The sequence below is a fragment of the Symphalangus syndactylus genome, chromosome 20, assembly GCF_028878055.3.
Source record: "Symphalangus syndactylus isolate Jambi chromosome 20, NHGRI_mSymSyn1-v2.1_pri, whole genome shotgun sequence".
Lineage (NCBI taxonomy): Eukaryota > Metazoa > Chordata > Mammalia > Primates > Hylobatidae > Symphalangus > Symphalangus syndactylus.
The window spans coordinates 39191849-39217222 of NC_072442.2; the positions used below are offsets into that span (position 1 = coordinate 39191849).

The following is a 25374-nucleotide window of genomic DNA, read 5'->3' on the forward strand; positions in this document are numbered from 1 at the left end:
ATGGAGTCTCACTCTGTCGCCAGGCTGGAGTGCAGTGTGATATGATCTCGGCTCACTGCAACCTCTGACTCCCGGGTTCAAGCAATTCTCCTGCCTCAGCCTCTGGACTAGCTGGTATTACAGGCACGCGCCACCAAGCCCAGCTAGTTTTTGTATTTTTAGTAGAGACGGGGTTTCACCATGTTGGCCAGGATGGTCTCGATCTCCTGACCTTGTGATCCACCCACCTCGGCCTCCCAAAATGCCGGGATTACAGGCGTGAGCCAACGTACCCGGCCGCTTAAATATCTGTCTTTTAAGCCACCAAGTTTGTTGTGATTTGTCATGGCAGCCCTGGGAAACTAACGTAGTTCCCTATTCTGTAAAATAACTAGAATTAAATCTAATCTGGCCAAAAGGTGTGTTTTTTAACTCACCACCCTGCCCCCTTCCAGGTTGAGTTGTAATCCTTTCATTTGCAGGGCGGGGGTCGGGGAGTGAGGGTGGGGGCAGGTGGTGCAGGGAGGAAAGAACCTAAATTAACAGCATCTCCTCCTGCCCCGAAGAGGAGGAAAGTCCAAAAAGAGTATTTCATGCCCACCAGCCGTTCCTCCTTCACCCAGAGCTCACGCCATCATCCCGTGCCCGGCTCCAGGCAGGCGGGTGGGGCAGACGCTGACCCGGAGCGTGTTACTAAAACCAAGGGGCCTTTGAAAACCAGTGAGTCTGCCTTTCCAGACTTCTAACAGCCCCCCTCTTCATGGTGATTCTCTCCCCACCCCTCGTGTCTGTCTTCCTCCTCCCATTCTCCATTCTTGGGGGGCAAAATAAGATGGAGACCCCCGAAGCACAGGGTGGAAGGCACTCCCCCACCCCTTCTTCCTCCTCCTCCCACAACACAGCTGGAGGGGGAGGGGAGGTCAGCAGGGTTCACAGAGGCCAGATGTTAAGGAAAAAGAGAGAAGTGCCCACCCCACGCCCACCCACCCCACCCCCACCCTCACCCCCAAGGAAAGAAAAATGAAAGGAGACAGTTTTTAAAACAAACAAAACTTTTATGGTCCAAAACAGTTTTTCCCAAGAATCTGCTCTATGCAAACAATAACAACTTTTTACAAAGCATTTTCACAGAAAAGGAGACAAGTCCTTCCCTAGCGTGGGAATTGTTCCTCTCTCACCTCGTTTTCGGGGGGAAGAGGGGGCGCTATTCACTAGTGCGGGGCGTAAGGGGCACTGGGTCCCTCAGTTGTTCGGCAGCTCCAAAAGCCCCAACTTCCCTTCACACCTCAACTTGCCATCTCCCTAAGACCTAAGCTCCCCTGACCTCACCTGGGTGGAGGAGAAAGCACTTCCAATCCTCTCTGACTCAAGATCCTCCTAGCTGGAGGGCATGGCAGAGGGCGTGATCCAGGCCTATCTCACCCCTCCCCTGGAAAACAGAACCTCTGACCCCAAACCTAATCCCCTGGCCCTGCCCCCTTCGGATCCATCAGATCTCTGACAACTCCCGCAATGCCTGAGGCTGGGGTGTTGCGGGGGGAAGCTTAAGGTACCTCAGCCCAGGTTCCATCCAGACTCAAACTTTGCCCCTTCAAACCCCAGGGGACTCTTGCAGTTAGGCCAAGAGTCCTTTCATTTACCACCTCTGCAAAGTGCAGCTTGTTTTGTTTCCACTCTTTAAGGGGGCTGAGTTTGGGTGTCCAAAGAATGGACTTGGGCCTGCCTTCCACCTCCATCCCCTCTCATCCATAAATCGGTGGAGGCCCTCGAAAGGCGACTTGTTTGGTCTGATTTTATTGATTTCTTCCACCTTCTATTACTTTCCCTGGGACAGTGTCTAGCCCCTTTCTCAGGCAAAGTAAGCACTTTCTAGGAGAGGAGGTCCCTCAGCCCTATCAGTCCTAAGGGAAGTAAGTTGGGGGAGGGGGCTGATTAATCAAGGTTGGGGGGAATCTTTCTCACCGGCCAGACCTTACACTCGGAAAGCAAACAAGGAAAAAACGGGAACTCCAAAACTGGACAAAAGGGAAAGGTCGGCGGCTGAGGCTGAAGACCTCACCAATTAAGGGTCACCTGCACTTGCGGGGGCCTAGAAAGGGGACAGGAAGGGGGTGATCTTCCTCTTACCCAAGCTCCCTCACCCATTAAAGGCTCCAGCGGTGCTTGGAGCGTTAGGGAAGGCCTGCGGGGAGCAAAGGGTTAAAGGCCTGGACAGTGGGGGTGGGGGATGCCCCCAGGGAGCTGCCAATCATCTCCCCACCCCCACCACAGCCCCCGCACCCCAGGCTCGCCCACAGACACAGTAACAACCGGTTTGTCCATCACCGAGGTCTCTCCTCTCCCCTTTTTTTTGGGGGGGTTGTCTTTGAGCGGTGGCCTTCTTTGCTCCCACTGGGGTGCAGGCCCTGCCGCCAACGGTCCGAGATGGAAGGGGGCAGGGATTGGAATCTATGTCATCAGCCTTTTTTGCTTAAGCCTTCTCCCGACTCCAGCCCTGGGTTCCTCTGCAAAGGATGAGGGGGAGGGACTGTCACCCCGAAAACTTAGGTGCTTGAATGAAGATCACTGTCATTTAGGTCCCTCTGCCCACAGCTCCTAAAATGTAAAGGAAGGGGACAAATGTGAGAAATGGGGCTCCCTCCTCAAGCCTGCGGTTTGGCCATGGTCTCAACTTTTCCCCTTCAGCAGAAGTCCCACGGTCAGCTTTGATCCATGTTGATCCCCCAGAATTTGAGGCCAGGGGGCTCAGGGACAGCGGGACCCCCCATCTGCCACCTCCACAGCGGGTGGGCGGGCGGGAGCTTAGAGTCTCCCTGGAGGCGAAGCGAGGATGCCGGCTTTAGGTCTCCGTCTTCCCCCACCACCAGGGCCGGGGGGCAGGGGAAGCAGCTGAGGAGGCTGAAGGTGCTCGTGGTGGGGAGCGTCGGTGAAGGGCGGCGGGGCTGCGCGGTGCGCGGAGGGGGCGCCGGCCGCCGGCGTTTCTTGGCGGCTCCCCGAGCCGGCCCTTTCGCAGGCGGCCGCTCCGGCCCCCGGCGCAAACTCGGAGTGTCCAAGGCGAAGCCCTTCGCGTAACACCAAAGTTTCGACCGGCGGATCAGACGATCGAAATGTTCCTGGCGGAGATCTCCGGGTGCGGCCGGAGCCGGGCTGGCCGTCGAGGGGCTGGCCGCTGGAGCCTCAGGGGCGGCCGGCGGGGCGTTTCCATCGACTTCGGCAGGCTGGCCAGGCAGGAACGGCCCCGGCGCCGCCCCGGGACCCGCGGGCTCGGTGGAGAGGCCCGCAGGTGGCGACGGAGGCCGGGAACTGGGCTCCTGAGGCGGGCTGGCGGCTGGGCCACGCTGAGGCTCGAGACCCGGGGCCAGGCGAGGCGGGGCCGAGGCGAAGCCGGTCGTAGATTCCCGAGGGTGCTGGGGCGCAGGGCAGCGGCCCGGAGGTGCACAGGAGCGAACGCCGAAGTGCGGGAAACCGCCTCCGCCCTCTTCCTCCTCTCCGCGGCGGGGGCACGCTGCGACGTCCGCATCCTCGCCGGCCGCGGTGTTAGGAACGCCGGGCCGCCCGGTCGGTGCCCAGAGGTGCTTCAGGCCATCCGGGGCCCAGCCGCCAGGGCGCAGGGGGGCCTGAGGGCCCCGCAGCACTGGGGACCGCGCCGCCAGCTCCCCAGGCCCCGGGCCCAGAGAGGACGCCCGGGGCTTGGCAAGGGCGCAGAAGGCGAGGGCACGCAGGCACAGCGGAGAGAATTCCTGGGTCCCCCGACACGGCTTCCGGGGCGTGGGGGAGCAGGGCGACCCTCGCGGGGACGCCGGCACTGCCAGGCGGGGCGCGGGGCACAGGGTCTCCATGGAGCAGCCTGAGGGGTGCCCAATGAGGGGGTCCAGGTCCCAGCGGCGGGATGCCCTGGCTGCCCGAAGAGCCCACGGGCGAGGGGAACATCGCCCCCCGTCGACGGGGAGGTCTCTGCTCACGGGCGCCCCCGGCCCGGCACCCGGGGCCGCAGAGCTCGGGCTCCCTCTTCGCTCTCCTCACGCGGCCCTCCCGGCGGCCGGACTCCTGGGTCCCTGTGAGTCCCGGCGGGGTCGGCCGCCCTTCTGCCGCCGCGTCCCCTTCGTAGCCCCGGCGGGAGACCCTCTCGAGTCGCCCGAAGAGCAGAGGCAGGGGAAACAAAGCGGCCGGCGGCCGCGGGAGGCGGGAAGGACCCCGGGCCCGGCACCCGGTGCCCGGGCCCAGGCGGCGGGGAGGGCGCCTTCCGCCCGCTCGGTTTCTTTCTTCCCCGCTGGCTCCCGGAGACCGCGTTATAGAGAACTGCCCCCTCGCTGCCCCAATACCAGCGCCGGGGCCGCGAGCCCGCCGCTGATTGGGCCGCACCGCCCGTGACGTTTACCGGGACCCCACCCCTCCGGCGGCGCCGCCCCCGTCCCCATTCCGCACACAGACACACACACGTGGACCCGGCGCGGCGGCGGCTGGGAGGGAGCGCGGGAGGGAGCGTGCGCGGGTGGGATCGCGAGGGGCCAGATGCGCCGCCGCACGTGGCCCGGTGGCGTCCTGGGATTTCGTCGTCGCAAAGCCACTCGTTTTTTCCCGAGCAGTCACGGTTTTGCATCTGTAAAATGGGACGGTTCATATCTGCCCTCTTGGGACTAAAAGAGCTATGTGAATCAACGTAGATGAATCTCAGAAATAATGTTTAAGAGAAAGATGAAATGAGGCAATGGTTGTTTACAAGCTTTGTATAGCAGGGATTCTAGCGGGCCGTGAATGGCCCCTAAAACAGTGCGTGGCACACAGTAGGCTCAAAAAATGCTGTAATGTATAAGTAGTTAATAATTCAGTACTTGTATGCAAGATGAACAAAAAATAAATAAATTTGGAAGGGTGGGAGTGTTATTACACCCATGGAAGCCGATATATAGGCTGTCTCAGTATCTATTTCCATTTCTCTGATGCAGTATCTAAATACTCTGCCTCAACTAAATTCCGAGGGCTGGCTCTGCAACCCCTGACCGCCAATCCCAGGATGCCCCCCAATCCCAGGATGCCCCCCTCTGAGGTTTGATCTGCCAAACAGGTTGAAGAGGCCAGAGGAGGGCACGCGCAGACCCTCACTCTCATCTGCCCCAAGGAAAATAAAGAAAAAGTGAATTCCCAGTACAAATTCTGATAATGCAGCACACACCCCCACCCTGTTCTATCCCCTTAACCTTCTTGAGTTTCTGCATAGCTTATTGTTACATAAAAGTCTGTAAATGGATTTATTCTTTTTTTTTTTTTTTTTTTTTTTTTTTTTTTTTTTTTTTGAGACGGAGTCTCGTTCTGTCACCCAGGCTGGAGTGCAGTGGCGCAATCGCGGCTCACTGCAAGCTCCGCCTCCCGGGTTCACGCCATTCTCCTGCCTCAGCCTCTCCGAGTAGCTGGGACTACAGGCGCCCGCCACCACGCCCGGCTAATTTTTTGTATTTTTAGTAGAGACGGAGTTTCACCGTGGTCTCGATCTCCTGACCTCGTGATCCGCCCACCTCAGCCTCCCAAAGTGCTGGGATTACAAGCGTGAGCCACCGCGCCCGGCCAGGATTTATTCTTTAGTGTCTGTCTCTCCCATTAGTCTGGAAATGAGTTAACGAGAACTTTGTCTTGATCATTGGTGCATCCCCCACTGCCTAGAACAGTGGCCAAGATATAATAGGTGCTCAATCAATACGTGTGAATGAATGAAGAGCAAGTGAGTGAATGGATGAATCCCTGGGATATTTCTCTCTCGATAAAAATCAGGTTATTGGAATACTGCCGTTTCCTATCTGTGGAAATACAGAGATTGGTATAATGGCTTGGGGTAAAGGTGTGGAAGAATGCTGGGGGCGGCCCCACAGATAAATATCTTATTCTGGGGCCAGGACAAGAGAGGGTTTCAGAAAGGGGACAAATGATGCAGCTTGCCTCCGGGCCCTTCTAGCAGTGACAACGGAGGTGTAGTTTCCCTATGTGTCATCAAATAACATCTGGGAGGACAAGGGTAAGGAGGATCTGCCTCCCCCACCTGCAAAGTCCAGAGGTAAAGTCCCTAGGTGGGGCGAGGGTTTGAGGAAGGAGGAGGTGTGGTGTTCCATTGCCCAAAACACTCACCCTCTAACATCTCCTGCAGAAGAACTCTCCAGGACACTTGTCATGAGGGGGGATCCTGGGGTCCTGCCAAGTCATGAATCTGAGCTGGGTCTAGACTCCAGGGCTCATAATTGCTCGAAAAGCCCACCTCTGCACACACACACACACACAAGGAAAGTTCTGGAAGGATGATCATCATGGCTGTCTCTTCTGCAGGACAGTGCTGAGGACTCATCCTCAACAACAGTGCCTACTTGCACTCCTGTGCCTAGCACAGTGTAGACACAAGGAGAGAATGCCCAAGAAAATGATCAGTATAAATAAATGAGTGAATATTATATAACAGTGCAGATCAATGGCCTCTTCTTTCTCTGCCTCCAAAAGCTGCCAGCTCCCCCTTCCCCATGTGAGTTTGGGGGCTTTATTGAGGGGTCATTACGATTTTGAGTCCTCTCTGCCTCCGGGCCCAGCGAATTTCTTTTTAAATTTTTTTTGTGAGACAGGGTCTTGCTATATTCCCCAAGCTGGTCTCAAACTCCTCGGCTCAAGGGATCCTCCTGCCTCAGCCTCACAAAGGGCAGGGATTACTTCCCCTTGCTCTCATCAGGCACCCCAGAATATGGACTCGGACGGAATCACTCTACAAACGGTAGGAAAATAGTATGAGTGCCTCTCCAGCTGAAAGGAGATCATCAAACCACCCTTGATGGCCTGGACGGGGGTAGGGGTGGCGCTGTGCAACCCTGGGCAGGTCACCTAGACACTCTAAGTCTCAATGTCCTTATCGGTGAAAAGGGGACAACAGTGGCTTCCTCACATTGTTGGGAGTGTTGAAACATGATGTGAGCAGTCACCAGAACTCACGTGGGCAGACCCAGCTGCTGCAATTACCATTTCCTCCAGTAGAGGACACTCGACCCCATCCTCAGCCTGCGATGAGGGCGGCAAAATCCTTCTCAGGAACCTCTCCTCCTCATACTCCCCTTTCTCCAAAAGAGGGACAAGGCTGGATGCCGGGTCCCATCTAACACTTCCAGAGTGAAGGCTAGAAAGGGCCCCTCTGGATCCAGAAGCCAGCCCTTCCCTTTCCTTGGTCCATCTAGGTCTCACCTGGGGCAGTAAGGACTGTGTTCAAGGATTTGGGAGCAGGAAACCTGCCCGGTTGCCCTTTTTGGGGAACTGCACCCCAGGCGTCCAACCCCATAGTAATTTCTGTAGTACTTACTGCATGCCAGTCTCTGTTCTAAGAACTGGATGTCACTTAATCCCCATAACAGCCTATGAAATAGACTTTTTTTTTTTGAGACAGAGTCTTGCTCTGTCGCCCAGACTGGAGTGCAGTGGCACAATCTTGGCTCACTGCAACCTCTGCCTCCTGGGTTCAAGCCATTCTCCTGTCTCAGCCTCCTGAGTAGTTGGGACTACAGGCGCACGCCACCATGCCCGGCTAATTTTTGTATTTTTAGTAGAGACGGGGTTTCACCGTGTTGGCCAGGATGGTCTCGAGCTCTTGACCTCCTGATCTGCCCGCCTTGGCCTCCCAAAGTGGTGTAATCCCAAAGGGATTACAGGCGTGAGCCACTGTGCCCAGCCGACACTATTTTTAAAAATGAACATACCACACATAACCCATTTTAAGTGTCCAATTCAATGGTTTTTAGTAAATTTACAGTTATGCAACCATCATCATAGTCCAGTTTTGGGGTTTTTTTTGAGACAGAGTTTCACTTTGTCTTCCAGGTTGGAGTGCAGTGGCACAATCTCAGCTCATTGCAGGCTTTGCCCCACAGGTTCAAGCAATTGTCCTGCCTCAACCTCCCAAATAGCTGAGACTACAGGCACCCACCACCACGCCCAGCTAAAATTTTTTTTTTTTTTTGAGACAGTCTCACTCTGTTGCCCAGGCTGGAGTGCTCAATCTCAGCTCACTGCAACCTCCGCCTCTCAGATTCAAGCGATTCTTGTGCCTCAGCCTCCCAAGTAGATGAGATTACAGGCAGATGCTACCACGCCCGGCTAATTTTTGTATTTTTAGTAGAGACAGGGTTTCACCTTGTTGGCCAGGCTGGTCTCGAACTCCTGACCTCAGGTGATCCGCCCACCTCGGCCTCCCAAAGTACTGGAATTATAGGCGTGAGCCACCGTGCCCGGCCCCATAATCCAGTTTTAGAACATTGCTTTTAAGACTCCTCCTCCCCACTTGTAGCTCTCCCTTCCCATCCCCAGCCCTGGGTGACTAATCTTTCTGTCTCGATAGAGTTCCCTTTTTTGGATATTTTATATAAATGGAATCATGCAATATGTGGTCTTTTGCATCTGGCTTCACAAAAGCATAATGTTTTTGAGGTTTACCTGTGTTGTAGCGTGTATTGGTAGTCTGTTCCTTTTTTTTTTTTTTTTTTTCTTTTGAGATAGAGTTTTGCTCTTGTTGCCCAAGCTGGAGTACAATGGCGCAATCTCAGCTTACTGCAACCTCCATCTCTTGGGCTCAAGCGATTCTCCTGCCTCAGCCTCCCGAGTAACTGAGATTACAGGCACCCACCACCATGCCTGGCAAAATCTGTAGTTTTAGTAGAGACGGGGTTTCTCCATGTTGGTCAGGCTGGTCTTGAACTCTCGACCTCAGGTGATCCACCCACCTCGGCCTCCCAAAGTGCTGGGATTACAGGGATGAGCCACTGCACCCGGCCTGTTCCTTTTTATTGCTGCGTAGTAGTCCGTTGTAGAGATATGCCACATTTTGTTTATCCAATCACATTTGGGTGGTTTTCACTTTTTGGCTATTATCTATAATGCTGTTATGAACATTTGCTATACATGTCTTTTGTGAATATATGTTTTTATTTCTCCTAAGTAGACATTTAAGGGTGGAATTGCTGGGTCATATGCTACATTTATGTTTAACCTTTTTTTTTTTTTGAGACAGGGTCTCACAGTCTCACTCAGGCTGGAGTGCAGTGGCACAGTCATGGCTCACCACAGCCTTGACCTCCTGGGCTCAAGAGATCCTCTGCCTCAGCCTCCAGTGTGGCTGGGACCACAAGCCTGAGCTACTATGCCCAGCGAATTTCTTTTTAAATTTTTTTTGTGAGACAGGGTCTTGCTATATTCCCCAAGCTGGTCTCAAACTCCTCGGCTCAAGGGATCCTCCTGCCTCAGCCTCACAAAGGGCTGGGATTACAGGCATGAGCCACCGTGCCCAGCTGTGTTTAACTCTTAAAAACTGCCAAGGCCAGGCATGGTAGCTCATGCCTGTAGTCCCAGCACTTTGGGAAGCCAAGGCAGGCTGATGGCTTGAGGCCAGGATTTGAGACCAGCCTGGGCAACATGGTGAAACTCCATCTCTACAAAATACAAAAATTAGCCGGGAGTGGTGGCATGTGCCTGTAGTCTCAGCTACTCAGGAGGCTTAGGGTGGGGACTGCAGTGAGCCACATTCATGCCACTCTGCGCCTGGGCAGCAGAGTGAAACCCTGTCTCAAAAAAAAAAAAAAAAAAACTAACTAAAAACTGCAAAGCTGTTTTCCAAACGGGCTATACCATTTTACATTCCTATTAATATCCATGATATAGGCTGGGCACGGTGGCTCACGCCTGTAATCCCACACTTTGGGAGGCTGAGGTGGGCGGATCACCTGAGGTCAGGAGTTTGAGACTAGCCTGGCCATCATGGCGAAACCCCATCTCTACTAAAAAAATTTAAAAATAGGCCAGGCGCAGTGGCTAACACCTGTAATCTCAGCACTTTGGAAGGCCAAGGTGGGCAGATCACAAGGTCAAAAGATCAAGACCATCTGGCCGGCCGGGCGCGGTGGCTCACGCTTGTAATCCCAGCACTTTGGGAGGCCGAGGCGGGTGGATCACGAGGTCAGGAGATCAAGACCACGGTGAAACCCCGTCTCTACTAAAAAATACAAAAAAAAAAAAAAATTAGCCAGGCGCGGTGGTGGGCACCTGTAGTCCCAGCTACTCAGAGAGGCTGAGGCAGGAGAATGGCATGAACCCGGGAGGCGGAGCTTGCAGTGAGCCGAGATCGCGCCACTGCACTCCACTCCAGCCTGGGTGACAGAGCAAGACTCCGTCTCAAAAAAAAAAAAAAAAAGAAAAAAAAAGACCATCTGGCCAACATGGTGAAACCCCATCTCTACTAAAAATACAAAAATTAGCTTGGCGTGGTGGTGAGTGCCTACAATCCCAGCTACTAAGGAGGCTGAGGTAGGAGAATCTCTTGAACCCAGGAGGTGGAGGTTGCAGTAAGCCGAGATTGTGCCACTGCACCCCAGTCTGGTGACAGAGCGAGACTCTGTCTGTAAATAAATAAATAAATAAAATAAAATAAAATAATTAGCCAGGTGTGGTGGTGCACGCCTGTAATCCCAGCTGCCCAGATTCTCGGGAGGCTGAGACACAAGAATCACTTGAACCCAGGAGGCGGAGTTTGCAGTGAGCCAAGATTGCACGACTGTACTCTAGCCTGAGTGACAGAACAAGACTCTGTCTCAAAAAATAAATAAATAAAAAATCCATGGTATAAATGAGGACATTGAGGGAGAGAAGTGACTTGCCCAAGTTACACTGCTAGCAAGTGGCAGAGCCAGAACCCAAACCCAGGTAGCTGAGTCCTAAGTTAGCTCTGGTAACCACGAGGCTACCCCACAACAATGAATCCAAGAGGGAAGCTATTTCTCCAGCCTGCCACACCCGGCCACCATCATTTTAACCTTTCTTGGTCCCGGAATTCCCTAAGTCAGCAGGGCTGCATCACCCCCTAGCATAAACCCACATGTTCCTCTACCTCTTCTGGGAATTTGCACCCAGGGTTAATAGCTTAAGTTCTGGACTCAGATGGGTCCGTTCACATTCCAGACTCATCATTTTACTAGCTTTGTGACTTTGGGGCAATTACTTAACCTCAGGAAGCTTTAGTTTCCTTATTTGTAAAACAAGACTAGCATCTTTCCTCATGCAATTAAAAAGGTATTATATGATGCAAAATTTCAAACCTACACAAAAGTAAATAAATATAATTAAACTCCGAGTACCCAATATCCAGCTTCAACACTTATCAACTCATGGTCAATTTTGTTTCATTCTTACCCACCCACTTCCTCACTTTAAAAAAGAAAAAAATCAAATTGGCCAGTACGATGGCTCACACCTGTAATGCCAGCATTTTGGGAGGCCGAGGCTGGCAGATCGTTAGAGCCAGGAGTTTGAGACCAGCCTGGGCAACATGGCAAAACCCCATCTCTACCAAAACAAACAAAAACGACAACACATAAATTAGCTAGTCCCAGCTACTCAGGTGACTGAGGTGGAAGGATCCCTTGAGCCTGGGAGGTTCAGGCTGCAGTGACCTGCAATCACCACTGCACTCCAGCCTGGGTGACAGAGCGAGACCCTGTCTCAAAAAACAACAACAACACAATTTTATTTAGGTATGGTTTATGTAATAAAATGCACGTTTTAAGTGTACAGTTCAAATAGTTTTGCCAAAGGAATATGCCCATGTTACCACCACAATTAAGATGCATTATAGCTGGGCGCGGTGGCTCACGCTTGTAATCCCAGCACTTTGGGAGGCCGAGGTGGGTGGATCACGAGGTCAGGAGATCGACACCACGGTGAAACCCCGTCTCTACTAAAAATACAAAAAATTAGCTGGGTGTGGTGGTGGGCGCCTGTAGTCCCAGCTACTCAGAGAGGCTGAGGCAGGAGAATGGCGTGAACCCGGGAGGCGGAGCGTGCAGTGAGTCGCGATTGCGCCACTGCACTCCAGCCTGGGCGACAGAGCGAGACTTAGTCTCAATAAAAAAAAAAAAAAAAAAAAAAAAGATATATTATAGAACAATGGCCAGGCATGGTGGCTCATGGGCTCATGCCTGTAATCAATCCCAGCACTTTGGGAGGCCGAAGCAGGTGGATCACTTGAGGTCAGGAGTTCGAGACCAGCCTGGCCAACATGGTGAAATCCCATGTCTACTAAAAATACAAAAAAATTAGCTGGATATGGTGGCTCGTGCCTGTAATTCCAGCTACTTGGGAGGCTGAGGTGGAAGAATAACTTGAACCCGGTAGGCAGAGATTGTAATGAGCTGAGATCGTGCCACTGCACTCCAGCCTGGGTGACAGAACAAGACTCCGTCTAAAAAAAAAAAAAAAGGCCGCACAGTTGCTTATGTCTGTAATCCCAGCACTTTGAGAGGCCAGGGTGGATCACTTGAGGTCAGGAGTTCAAGACCAGCCTGGGCAACATGGTGAAACCCCATCTCTACTAAAAATACAAAAAAAAAAATTGGCCAGGCATGGTGGTGCGTGCCTGTAGTCCCAGCTACTCAGGAGGCTGAGGTGGGAGAATTGCTTGAACCTGTGAGGTGGAGGTTGCAGTGAGCCAAGATCACACCACTGCACTCCAGCCTGGGCAACAGAGCAAGACTCCGTCTAAAAAAAAGAAAAAGAAAGAAAGAAAGAAAAATAAATATAAGATATAGAACAAACCCCATATTATTTTGTTTTGCTTTGTTTTGTTTTTTAGAGACAGGTCTTGCTCTGTTGCCCAGACTGGAGTGCAGTAATGTGATCTTGGCTCACTGCAACCTCTGCCTTCTGAGTTCAAGTGATTCTCATGCCTTAGCCACCTGAGTAGCTGAGACTACAAACGTGTTCCATCACGCATGGCTAATTTTTGTATTTTTTTGTAGATATAGGGTTTCACTATGTTGCCCAGGCTGGTCTCAAACTCCTGGGCTCAAACAATCCTCCTGCCTTGGCCTCCCAAACTGTTGGGATTACAGGTGCGAGCCACTGTGCCCAACCTAGAACAAACCCCATGTTATTTTTAGGCAAATCCAAGACATCACATAATTTCATTCCTAAATATTTCAATACATATTTCTATAAGGACCCTTTAAAAGTAAACATAACCCCAACATTATTATCAAACCTAAAAAAAATTAACAATTGGCCGGGCACGGTGGCTTATGCCTGTAATCCCAGCACTTTGGGAGGCCGAGGCGGGTGGATCACCCGAGGTCAGGAGTTTGAGACCAGCCTGACCAATATGATGAAACCCTGTCTCTACTAAAAATACAAAAAATAATCAGCCGGGCATGGTGGCATGCACCTGTAGTCCCAGAAACTCAGACTGAGACAGAAGAATTGCTTGAACCTGGGAGGTAGAGGTTGCAATGAGCTGAGATCACATCACTGCACTCCAGCCTGGGTGACAGAGTAGGGCTCCATGTCAAAAAAAAAAAAAAAAGAATTAACAATCACACTTTAACTTCATCAAATAGCCAGTCAGTGTTCAAATTTCTAATTATCTTATAACATTTTTTCTTTACAATTTTTAGTTTATTTGAATTAGGAGCCAAAGAAGGATTTCAAATGGTTAATATGTCTCTCTTTTAATCTATAAATTCCCCCTTTGTCTCTCTCTGTCTTTTTGTTTTTTCCTCTTTGCAATTTAGTCATTGGAGATATTATGATTGTCTTCTAGACTTCCCATAGTCTGGAATTTACTGGCTGCATTCCCACGGTGAGGTTTAATCAAACAGCATTTATGGAACAATATTTATTAAGGACCTACTATGTCTAGTATTGTCAAATTTAGCACAGAGCTGGGCGCGCTGGCTCACACCTGTAATCTCAGCACTTTGGGAGGCGAAGGCGGGTGATCACTTGAGGCCAGGAGTTTGAGTCCAGCCTGGCCTACATGATGAAACCCCATCTCTACTAAAAATACAAAAATTAGCCATGTGTGGTGGCGAGTGCCTGTAATCCCAGCTTAAAAGAGAGGAGGCTCTTGTAAGGGAGGCTGAGACAAGAGAATCACTTAAACCCTTGAGGTGGAAGTTGCAGAGAGCTGAGATCGCACCACTGCACTCCAGCCTGGGAAATAGAGCAAAACTCTGTCTCAAAAAAAGAAAAAAATTAGCACAAAACATACAGAACATATTTATTTATACTAAAAAAGTTACTTAGGCCGGGCGCGGTGGCTCACGCTTGTAATCCTAGCACTTTGGGAGGCGGAGGCGGGCGGATCACAAGGTCAGGAGATCGAGACCACGGTGAAACCTCGTCTCTACTAAAACTACAAAAAATTAGCCGGGCGTGGTGGCGGGCGCCTGTAGTCCCAGCTACCCGGAGAGGCTGAGGCAGGAGAATGGCGTGAACCCGGGAGGCGGAGCTTGCAGTGAGCCGAGATTGTGCCACTGCACTCCAGCCTGGGCGACAGAGCGAGACTCCGTCTCAAAAAAAAAAAAAAAAAAAAGTTACTTATTGTTTATCTATAATTCATATTTGACAGTGTTTTATCTGGCAACTCTATGTGCCAGGTGCTATTCTAGCACTGGGGACACAGCAGCAAGACAGACAACCCCCACCTCAAGGAGTTTGTATTCTAGTAGACTCGGGAAGCCAGCTAATGCACAGGCAAACAATATTCCTTCTGAAGACATTATGAGGATTAAAGAAGAAACCTAGCCTAGGCGAGGTGGCTCATGCCTGTAATCCCAGCACTTTGAGAGACAAAGGAAAGAGGATCACTTGAGTCCAACAAGAGTTCAAGACCAGCCTGAGCAGCAACATAGCAAGACCCCATCTCTGCAAAAAATGTAAAAATTAGCTGGGCATGGTGGTGCATGCCTGTGCCCCCAGCTACTTGGGAGGCTGAGACAGGAAGATCCCTTAATCCCAAAAGTTTGAGGATGCAGTGAGCTTTGGTCACACCACTGCACTCTAGCCTGGGTGACAGAGCAAGACTCTGTCTCAAAAAAAAAAAAAATTATTATTATCCATAGGTAAGAAAAAACATGGCCGGGCGCCGTGGCTCACTCCCGTAATCCCAGCACTTTGGGAAGCCAAGGTGAGCAGATCACTTGAGGTCAGGAGTTCAAGACCAGCCTGGCCAACATGGTGAAGCCCGTCTCTACTAAAAATACAAAAATTAGCCGGGCTTGGTGGCGGGCACCTGTAATCCCAGCTACTCGGGAGGCTGAGGCAGGAGAATTGCTTGAACCCAGGAGGCGGAGGTTACAGTGAGCCGTGATCACGCCATTGCACTCCAGCATGAGTGACAGAGCAAGACTCCTCTTGGGAAAAAAATAAATAAATAAAAAATGAGAAACTCACGTATTAATGCTTGGTGCATAGAAGTTCATGATCAATGTAAGTGCCTTTGGCAGTAGCTTAGGCTGCCTTTTCCCTTTCCTCCTTTCTTTCCTTGTCCCATCCCTCTCCGCATTCGCTTAGGAATTATTCCAGATTTGCCTCCTCCTGCAGTACTTCCTCCATATGACCATGGTTAATTCATTCATTTATTTACCCCACAGTTACTGAGCACTCACTATGTAGCAAGCCCCAGGCCAGGCCCTGGGGACTCAGAGATGCTGGAGACACAGTCTGGTGGGGGAGATGGACATTACAAGCTGACCTAAGAAGCAGCAATAGAGGGATGATCATGGTCCTGGAATCTTAGAGGAGGATGACCCTAGAGGAAGAGGAAGGAGGTCTTTTCAGAGAATGTAATCTTCCTCCTATGTCTACAGGCTGAACAGGAGTATACAAAGGAGGTAGGGCTGGGCATGGTGGCTCATGCCTGTAATCCCAGCACTTTGGGAGGCCAAGGCAGATGGATCACCTGAGGTCACCTCAGATCACCTGAGACCAGCCTGCCAACATGGTGAAACACCGTCTTTACTGAAAATACAAAAATTGGCCATGTGTGGTGGTGCATGCCTGTAGTCCCAGCTACGCAGGAGGCTGAGGCAGGAGAATCACTTTGAACCTGGGAGGTGGGAGTTGCCGTGAGCCGAGATTGCACCACTGCACTCCAGCCTGGGCGACAGAATGAGAGACTCCATCTCAACAAAAAGAAAAAGAAAAAAAAAAAAAACAAAGGAGGCAGGAGAGAAGAGAGAAGAATTCCACCTGCAGAGGAATATGAGCAAGGAACCAAGGCGAGCAAGTGCCTGCCCCACGTGCTGCCAACTTCCAGCCATCAGCGTACCGCCCCTCTGTTAAGTAGCGGGGTGCCCTGGCCTTGGCCTTTCTCATCCACCTTCCTAGAGTCATCTCATCCCCCTTGCACAGCCAATCACTTTCCCCATCAGGAGGTCTCTCCCATTAAAAAGCTAAATCTTCCTTGACCCCAGAGGCGACAGCCCTATCCCTTTCTTCCCTTCACAGCCAAGCTCCCCCGAGAGCTGTCTATGCATGTAGTCTTCCTTTTCTCACTTCCCACTTGCTCCCCAACCCGCTTCCATCTGCTTCCACCCTCGCCCGCCACCGGAATAGCTCTTGCTGAGGTCTCGGTGGCCTCCATCTCATCGAAACTGGCAGGCACTTGTCAGCCTCCCTGACCTCTCGGGGCAGCCCGCTTAGCTGGCCACTTCCTCCTCCGAGACATTCCCAATCCCCTTCTTTCTGGGCACCAAGCTCCCTTGCTGTCCTCCTGCCTCTGGGGCTGCTCCCTCTTGCTCTTCAGTGAAGGCTTACTCTCTCCTTTTCAGCCCAAAATGTTGGGGCTCCTCAAGGCTTTGTCCAGAACTCTCTTCTCTCTCCGGACACTCTTCCCTGCTCACTTTGCAGTCGGCATCGGAGCCCTGGGGTTCAGCCTGACCCTCTCCTCTCAGGTCTGGCCCAGACACCACACTGCCCACTCAGTCCACCTCGGACATTTCAAAAGCCCCTCAAACTCAGCCATCCCAAACCATCAGCACACACTCCACCCCCTCTTCCCAGGAAACCTATCCTGAGGTGTGGCTTCCCCATCCATTCACTTCCACAGCCAGAAACCCAGTCCTCATCCCGACACCTCCGGCCCTCCAAGTCAATGCCTCAGCAAGCCTCATCATTGCACCCCACAGTCATCTTTCCAAAGCCACAAATCTGACTGTTACGCCCCTACTCAAAACATTTTTCTTTTCTTTTTTCTTTTTCTTTTTTTTTTTTTTTTTTGAGACAGGGTCTCGCTCTGTCACCCAGGCTGGAGTGCAGTGGCACAATCACAGCTCACTGTAGCCTCAACTTCCTGGGCTCAACTGATCCTCCTACCTCAGCCTTCCAAGTAACTGGGACTACAGGTATGTGCCACCACACCCAGCTAATTTTTAAAAATTGTTGGGGGGCCAGGCCCGGTGGCTCACACCTGTAATCCCAACACTCTGGGAGGCCGAGGCGGGTGGATCACCTGAAGTTGGGAGTTCGAGACCAGCCTGACCAACATGGAGAAACCCCATCTCTACTACAAATACAAAATTAGCCAGGTGTGGTGGCAGGTCCCTGTAATCCCAGCTACTCGGGAGGCTGAGGCAGGAGAATCTCTTGAATCTGGGAGGCGGAGTTGCTGTGAGCCAAGATTGTGCCATTGCACTCCAGCCTGGGCAACAAGGGCGAAACTCTGTCTCGAAAAAAAAAAAAAGGTTTTGTAGAGTCGGGGTCTCACCATGTTGCCCAGTCTGGTCTTGGGCCAGCTGGTGAGCAAATGTGGTCCCAGCTACTTGAGAGGCCAAGGTGGGAGGATCGCTTGAGCCCAGGAGTTCGAGATCCATCCCTACAAAAAGATAAAAATCTGTTAATGATTCCCTACTGCTTTCAGGAGAAAGACTAAACTTTTTTTTTTCTTTTTGAGACGGAGTGTCACTCTGTTGCCCAGGCTGGAGTGCAGTGGCACAGTCTTGGCTCACTGCAACCTCCGTTTCCCAGGTTCAAGCAATTCTCCTGCCTCAGCCTCCTGAGTAGCTGGGATTACAGTTGTGTGCCACCACACTCAGCTAATTTTTGTATTTTTAGTAGAGAAGAGGTTTCACCATGTTGGCCACGCTCGTCTCAAACTCCTGACCTCAAGTGATCTGCCCACCTTGGCCTCCCAAAGTGCTGGGATTACAGGCGTGAGCCACCAAGCCCGGCCTAAAAGACAAAACTTTTAATTTGGCTCACAGGTAGTGTTACTTAACTCTAGCCACGCCACACACAGGTCTTCTTAGGGAAGGGGAGAGTTCCCTTGCCTCTTCCTTCAGCCACTCATGTCTTCTTTAGGCCTAAAGCAATAAGCTCCTTCCTCTCTCTCCCTAAGCACTTGCTGTTCCTTCAGACTATAAACTTTCCCCCTACATTGCTTCTCCTGGCCAACGCCTGCTCCTACTCAGAGCTCCACTGAGTCATCCCTTCCTCTAAGAAAACCTCTCTTCGCCCTTCCAGATGATGCCCAGGTCAGTTTCCACAGTATCCCCACTTCAAGAGCTGTGTATATTTCCTTCAAAGATTTCCATCGGCCAGGCGTGGTGGCTCACGCCTGTAATCCCAGCTCTTTGGGAGGCCAAGATGGGCAGATCACCTGAAGTCAGGAGTTCGAGACCAGCCTGGCCAACACAGTGAAACCTGCTCTCTACTAAAAATACAAAAATTAGCCGGGTGTGGTGGCACGTGCCTGTAGTCTCAGCTACTCGGGTGGCTGAGGCAGGAGAATAGCTTGAATCCAAGAGACAGGGGTTGCAGTATGCTGAGATGGTGCCATTGTACTCCAACCTGGGCAACAGAGCAAGACTCCGTCTCAAAAAAAAAAAAAAAGATTTCCATCTGCTAATCACTATTCATCTATTAGTGTATCTGATTATCCACCTCTCCTCCCTCTCCTCTGCCACTCTGTTTCATGGGGACAGGGACCACACTGAATTTTGCAGTAGCTTAGTGATTGGCACAGAGTTGGCAACCAAATACATTTTTTTTTTGAGGCGGAGCCTTGCTCTGTCGCCCAGGCTGGAGTGCAGTGGTGCAATCTCAGCTCACTGCAAGCTGCGCCTTCCAGGTTCATGCCATTCTCCTGCCTCAGCCTCCTGAGTAGCTGGGACTACAGGCACCTGCCACCACGCCTGGCTAATTTTTTTTTTTTTTTTTGTATTTTCAGTAGAGACGAGGTTTCACTGTGTTAGCCAGGATGGTCTTGATCTCCTGACCTTGTGATCCACCTGCCTTGGCCTCCCAAAGTGCTGGGATTACAGGTGTGAGCCACCACACCTGGCCACCAAATACTTTTTTTTTTTTTTTAAGAGACAGGGTCTCCATCTGTCACCTAGGCTACAGTACAGTGGCATGATCATAGCTCACTGCAATCTCAAACTCTGGGCCTCAAGCAATCCTCCCTCCTCAGCCTCCCAAAGCACTGAGATTACAGGCATGAGCCACTGCTCACAGCCAACATTTGCTAAAAGTGATTTAAAGTTTTCATGGAAGTTACCCCTAAATACTTCAGGAAGTTTTCTTACTACAATATTACGATCATAGGCTGCATGCAGTGGCCACACCTATAATCCGAGCACTTTGGAAGGCCAAGGTGGGCGGGTCACCTAAGGCCAGGAGTTCAAGAATAGTCTGGCCAACATGGTGAAACCCTGTCTCTACTAAAAATACAAAAACTAGCCAGGCATAGTGGTGCGCCTGAAATCCCAGCTACTCAGAAGGCTGAGGCAGGAAAATAACTTGAATCTGGGAGGCAGAGGCTGCAGTGAGCCAAGATCTCTCCACTGCACTCCAGCCTGGGTAACACAGCCAGACTCAGTCTAAAATATATATGTTTATATATAAAATGATCATACCTCAGAAAATTACCCATTCCTTAATATCATCCAATATGTAGCCTATATTCAAATTTACCAACTTGTCCTCCAAAATGCTTTTTTTGTATTTGATTTGTTCCAACCAAGATCTTTATTTATTTATTTATTTTTTGGGACTGGGTCTTGCTTTGTCGCCCAGGCTTCTGGCACAATCACAGCTCACGGCAACCTCAACCTCCAGGCCTCGGCCTCCTGAGTAGCTGGGACCACAGATGCGTGCCACCATACCCAGCTAATTTATTTATTTATTTATTTATTTATTTGATTATACTTTAAGTTCTAGGGTACATGTGCACAAAGTGCAGGCTTGTTACATATGTATACATGTGCCGTGTTGGTGTGCTGCACCCATTAACTCGTCATTTACATTAGGTATATCTTATTTATTTATTTATTTATTTATTTATTTATTTATTTTGGTAGAGATAGGGTCTTGCTATGTTGCCCAGGCTGGTCTTGAACTCCTGGGCTCAAGCAATCCTCCTCCCTGGGCCTCCAAAAGTGCTGGGATTACAGGCATGGGCCACTGTGCCTAGCTCCAACCAAAATCTAAATACGGTCCACGCACTGCGTTTCTCTATGTCTCTTAAGTTTCATTTAAATCTAGAATAACTTTTTCCCCCTTTGCCATTGACTTGGTGAATTGCTAAAGTATTTTAAGTAAATTACAGACATCATGTCCCACCTTCTAGATTTCCCTGATTGCTTCCTCATGGTGTTGTTTATCCCGTATTTTCTGTAAACTGAAAATTAGATCTCCAGGCTTGATTAGCTTCAGGTTGACTATGCTGACAAAAACACTTTGTGGGTGAAGCTTCTTCCAACATATTGCATTCCCTTGGGGTGTCCCTGATGCCTGAGTTTCACTGTTAGTGATATAATATTGATCAGTTGCTCCCCTTGGCAATAGCCAATCCTTCTATCAAGAAATTGCATTTTTTGGCTGGGCGGGGTGGCTCACGCCTGTAATCCCAGCACTTTGGGAGGCTGAGGCGGGTGGATCACTTGAGGTCAGGAGTTTGAGACCAGCCTGGCCAACATGGTGAAACCCCATCTCTACCAAAAATCCAAAAATTAGCTGGGCGTGGTGGCATGCACCTGTAGTCCCAGCTACTCAGGAGGCTGAGGCAGGAGAATCTCTTAAACCTGGGAGGCGGAGGTTTGCAGTGAGCTGAGATCGTGCCGCTGCACTCTAGCCTGGGCGACAGAGTGAGACTGTCTCTAAAAAAAATTAATGAACAGAAGAAAACTCCTATTTTACAGATGAGGAAAACAGAGGCTCTGCCTCATTCAGTCACTCGCCCCAGAAAGCAGCAAGAGATGGTTAAGACCTAAAGGACGGCGGTGGCCACAGGAACGGACAGGTTTTCAAAGGAGAATCAGCAGCATCTGCAAACGACTGGCTGTGTAGGGGAGGGAATCAGAAGCCCCGGCAGAAGCAGAGACTTCCCTCACATCTCGGGTGGGACACGAGGAGACAGAGCAACTTGCGGGGAAGGTAATGAGCTCAGGCTCCAGGCTTCCCAGATGTCTCCAAGCTGCTCTCTAGGGAAATGGTGTTTATAACATGACAATGTCTATAATTTGGTTTCTGGCATGACTCGATAATTAGCTTAAGTTATCCCTCATTGGCATTTTATTCAAAGCAAGGACACTCTTCCATTCATTCTGATGAGGCCTGCCTTCTGTGAGTGTTCCAGGGTAAGCGTGAACTGAGCGCTGTGCCTCTGTCTCTTTTGACTGAAGTGGGCTGGAGACTGAAGTTGGGGGTGGTTGAAGTGTCTGCTCACTGGGCTCAAGTCTGTCTCTGGGGCTTGAAGGTATGGGCTCCCCCTCGGACAGGGTGTGGAGGGTGCTGAGACCTGCATATTCAATGCCTAGCAGGAGTTTGGCCCAGAGATTGGTTTCCAAGAGGTGCGCGAAGGAGGCAGTGACCAGGAAGATGGGGGATAGATCCCTTGGGAGGCAGCGCGGAGCACTACGGCCAAGATGCTTCAGGCTGAACAGGGCTGTGCTCAGGGGAAACGGGAATGCTTCGGGGTTAGGACGCATTGACCAGGTAGATTCTGTGGGACTGAGTGACTGATTCAGAGAAGGAGTGAAGAAGACAGAGTTGAGAAGGCCCTCATGTCTTTGTCTCCAGAGAAAGCGGAGGCTAGTAGCTGAGGCGGGACCTGGAAGAGGAAGGGCGGGTCTGGGGTGGGGAGATGGGGAGCTTAGTTTTGGACTCAAGGAGTGGCCAGAGGAGACCTGGAAAAGGAGGCCTGGGACTGGAGAGGTGAGGACCAGGTCACACGCACACAGGTCAAGGTTAAAGCCACAGACATGGATAAGCTCTTTCAGGGGAAGCCAAGCGGATCCAGAAGTGGGCCCCCATGGGAGGGGCAGGGCAAAAGGACCCTCACAAAGGTGGCTGGGAAAGGAAGAGAGTGAGACTTGAGGGCAAGGGAAAGAGAGTTTTCAGAGGAGGGGGATGGTCATGGGGACCAAATGCCATGGACAGGGTAAGCAGGACAGTGTTTGAGGAGCTACTGACCTTAGTGATTCTGAAGCCTTAGGAGACTCCAGCTTCTCAGCAAAAACAGAGAAACGACAGGACTCACTTGGTGTCAGAGCCCTGTGGGCCAAAAAGCAGAAAGTATAATACAATTGTCTCTCAGCCCGGAATAAGCACAGGAAACAGCACCCGCTGCGTGCTACCAGTGTAGCCACAGAGTGACCCCTGCTAGCCTCTGGCTACTTGCTTCTCAGAATAGATCAGGAGGGCATCAGACTGGCACAGCTTGGGCCATATGTCCACATCTTGGCTGCCCAGGGCTTGAAGACAGAGGCTCAGAATTCCTTCCTTCAGTTCTTTCTGTAAATATTTACTGAGAACCTAGAATGCACCAGGCACAGTTCTAGGCCCTGGAATACAGCAGCAAAATCCACAAACATCCCTGTCTTCATGGCACTCACACCCGAGGGGAAAGAATGACAACAACCCACAGACATAAATGTGGAAATAATGTAAAAGCTGAAGGACAAAAGGAACGTATAAGGAAGATGGGGAGTATGGGGGCAGCAGGGGAACAGGGTGCAGTTTTTTTGTTTGTTTCTTTTGAGATGGAGTTTCACTCTTGTTGCCCAGGCTGGAGTGCAATGACGTGATCTTGGCTCACTGAAACCTCTGCCTCCCAAGTTCAAGAGATTCTCCTGCCCCAGCCTCCCAAGTAGTTGGGATTACTACTAATCCCAACTAATCTCCTTGTATTTTTAGTAGAGATGGAGTTTCACCATGTTGGCCAGGCTGGTCTCAAACTCCTGACCTCAGGTGATCCACCCACCTCGGACTCCCAAAGTGCTGGGATTACAGGGATGAGCCACCGCGCCCGGCCCAGGGTGCAGTTTTAAATAGGGTGGTCCTGCAGGACTTGGTGGCTCACACCTGTAATCCCAGCACTTTGGGAGGCTGAGGTGGGTGGATCGTTTGAGCCCAGGAGTTCAAGACCAGCTGGGCAATATGGCGAAACCCTGTCTCTACAAAAAATGCAAAAATTAGCCTGGCATGGTGGCACACGCCTGTAGTCCCAACTACTCAGGGGGCTGAGCTGGGAGGATCACCTGAGCCCAGGGAGGTCAAGGCTGCAGTGAGCCGAGATTGTGCCACTGCACTCAAGTGTGAGTGACAGAGTAAGACCCTGTCTCAAAAAAATTAATTCACTACAAATTAATAAATAAATAGGATGGTCCAGAAAAGCCTAATCGGGAAGGGAGGAGCATGCCAAGAAACAGCAAGGAAGCTGGTGACCAGAGGTAGGGGTTGGGTTGGAATGGAGAAGAGGCTGGAGGGATTGGGAGAGTAGGTTGCATAGGATCTTGTAGGCCCCTGGAAGAACTTGGGCTTCTCTTTGGTTTTTTTGTTTGTTTTTTTGATGGAGTCTCACTCTGTTACCCAGGTTAGAGTGCAGTGGTGTGATCTTGGGTCACCGCAACCTCTGCCTCCAAGGTTCAAGGGATCCTCCTACCTCAGCCTCCCAAGTAGCTGGGATTACAGGTGTGTGCTACCACGCCCGGTTAATTTTTGTATTTTTAGTAGAGACAGGGTTTCATCATGTTGCCCAGGCTGGTCTCGAACTCCTGACCTCAAGTGATCTGCCCGCCTTGGCCTCCCAAAGTGCTGGGATTACAGGCGTGAGTCACCGTGCCCAGATCTCAGGCTTCCCTTTGAATGCCGTGAGAACACCTGGGGGACTCTGAGCCCAGAGGTGACCTGATTATCTTACAGCTTAACAGGATCACTCTGGCCTGGCCACTATGTAGGGAATAAATGGCAGGGCCAAGGATGGAGGCAGGGAGACCAGGTAGGAGGTGACCACAGTAATCCAGGGGAGAAAATGATGGGGGAGATGGTGGCAAGTCATCATATTCTGCACATATTTTGAAGGTAGAGCTGACAGGATTTGCTGACAGAATGGATGTGGGAGAGGAGTCAGGAATGACTCTAAGGTTTTCAGCCTGAACAACAAGAAAGATGGAATTGCCATCAGTTGAGAAGGAAGAGGCTGTGGATGAAGCAGTGGGTGTGGGGTGGGAAGGGGGAAGCAAGGGTAGATCCAGGGTTCCAGGGCAGATCACCCAATGGACCACTCCCCTGACCTAGGAAAGGGGACACCGGACAGCCACAACTTCTGGCAAATGCCCAGGACAGGTGGTTCCTGCAGCAGAGCAATTCCAGCAGGGTGAGGAGGAACCACAGAGCTAAGCCTGCTGCGCATGTGGAGGCCGCGCTTGGTCTCCTGACTTACGAAGCAGAGCAGAGGGATCTGGGAGACACAGAGGATGGTGGCCTGAGCCCATGTGGAGGCTGCCGGGAAGAAGCAGGAGAGGGAGAGAGTGCAGATCAGGATAAAGAGTCTCCACATGAGGGAGGAGAGATGGATCCCAGCCAAGGCTTGGCTGCAAAAGCACAGGGTCAGGCTCAAGGCACTGAGGGCCTGGACCAGCGTCAGGGAACAGGGGGAAAGGATCCAGAGACATTTGCGCAGCAGAGATGGCCAGGAAGCTGCTGGAGAGTGGGAGGAGTCAGGCGCAACTCCAAGATTTTGAATCCCAACTCCTGCCAGCGTCCTGAAGGCCTCTGTCCCCCTCTAAGTCCAGGTTTACCAAGGCCTGCTGCACCCTGGAGTCCTCAGTTCTCTGAGCATGGCCCCATACCTGATTCTAAATCCACACCGCTGCTTTCTCTGCTTTTGTTGCAGGCCACAATCAGAGGACACTGTTCACTTGCTGACTCCAATGCCCTTTGGCCCCTCTATCCCACAGCCTGGTGGTGTGGCTCCTTCTCCTGCCCTCCATCAGAGCCCCCATCTCAGCAATGCCTTTGCTTTCTGTCTCAAAGAGAAACACAGTGCTGAGCGGGGGAAGCTGAACACAAAAGAGTATACATAATACACTCTTAGGAGGTTCTACAAGCAGTGACACTCACCTACTGTGACCTACAGTGATAGAAATCAGATCAGTGCTGTCTGGGGCCAAGGGACTGATTGCAATGGGACAGGAAGAAACTTTCCAAAGAGAAGCCGGGCGCGGTGGCTCACGCCTGTAATCCCAGCACTTTGGGAGGCTGAGGCGGGTGGATCACGAGGTCAGGAGATCGAGACCACGGTGAAACCCCGTCTCTACTAAAAATACAAAAAAATTA

General features: G+C 51.3%; 2 protein-coding genes across 2 annotated transcripts; both read right to left on the bottom strand.

Moving 5' to 3' along the window:
• Window positions 1-1013: 1013 nt before the first annotated feature.
• EPOP (elongin BC and polycomb repressive complex 2 associated protein) lies at window positions 1014-4281 on the bottom strand. The gene has a single exon (XM_055257576.2). The coding sequence runs from the start codon at window positions 3816-3818 to the stop codon at window positions 2679-2681; it is 1140 nt and encodes a 379-aa protein (XP_055113551.1). The 5' UTR covers window positions 3819-4281; the 3' UTR covers window positions 1014-2678.
• LOC129470001 (collagen alpha-1(I) chain-like) lies at window positions 3938-25052 on the bottom strand. The gene is made up of 4 exons (XM_063628974.1): window positions 24888-25052; window positions 17522-17629; window positions 15423-15565; window positions 3938-4579 (listed from the first exon to the last, which is right to left on the bottom strand). The coding sequence occupies exon 4, from the start codon at window positions 4577-4579 to the stop codon at window positions 3938-3940; it is 642 nt and encodes a 213-aa protein (XP_063485044.1). The 5' UTR covers window positions 15423-15565; window positions 17522-17629; window positions 24888-25052.
• Window positions 25053-25374: the final 322 nt, after the last annotated feature.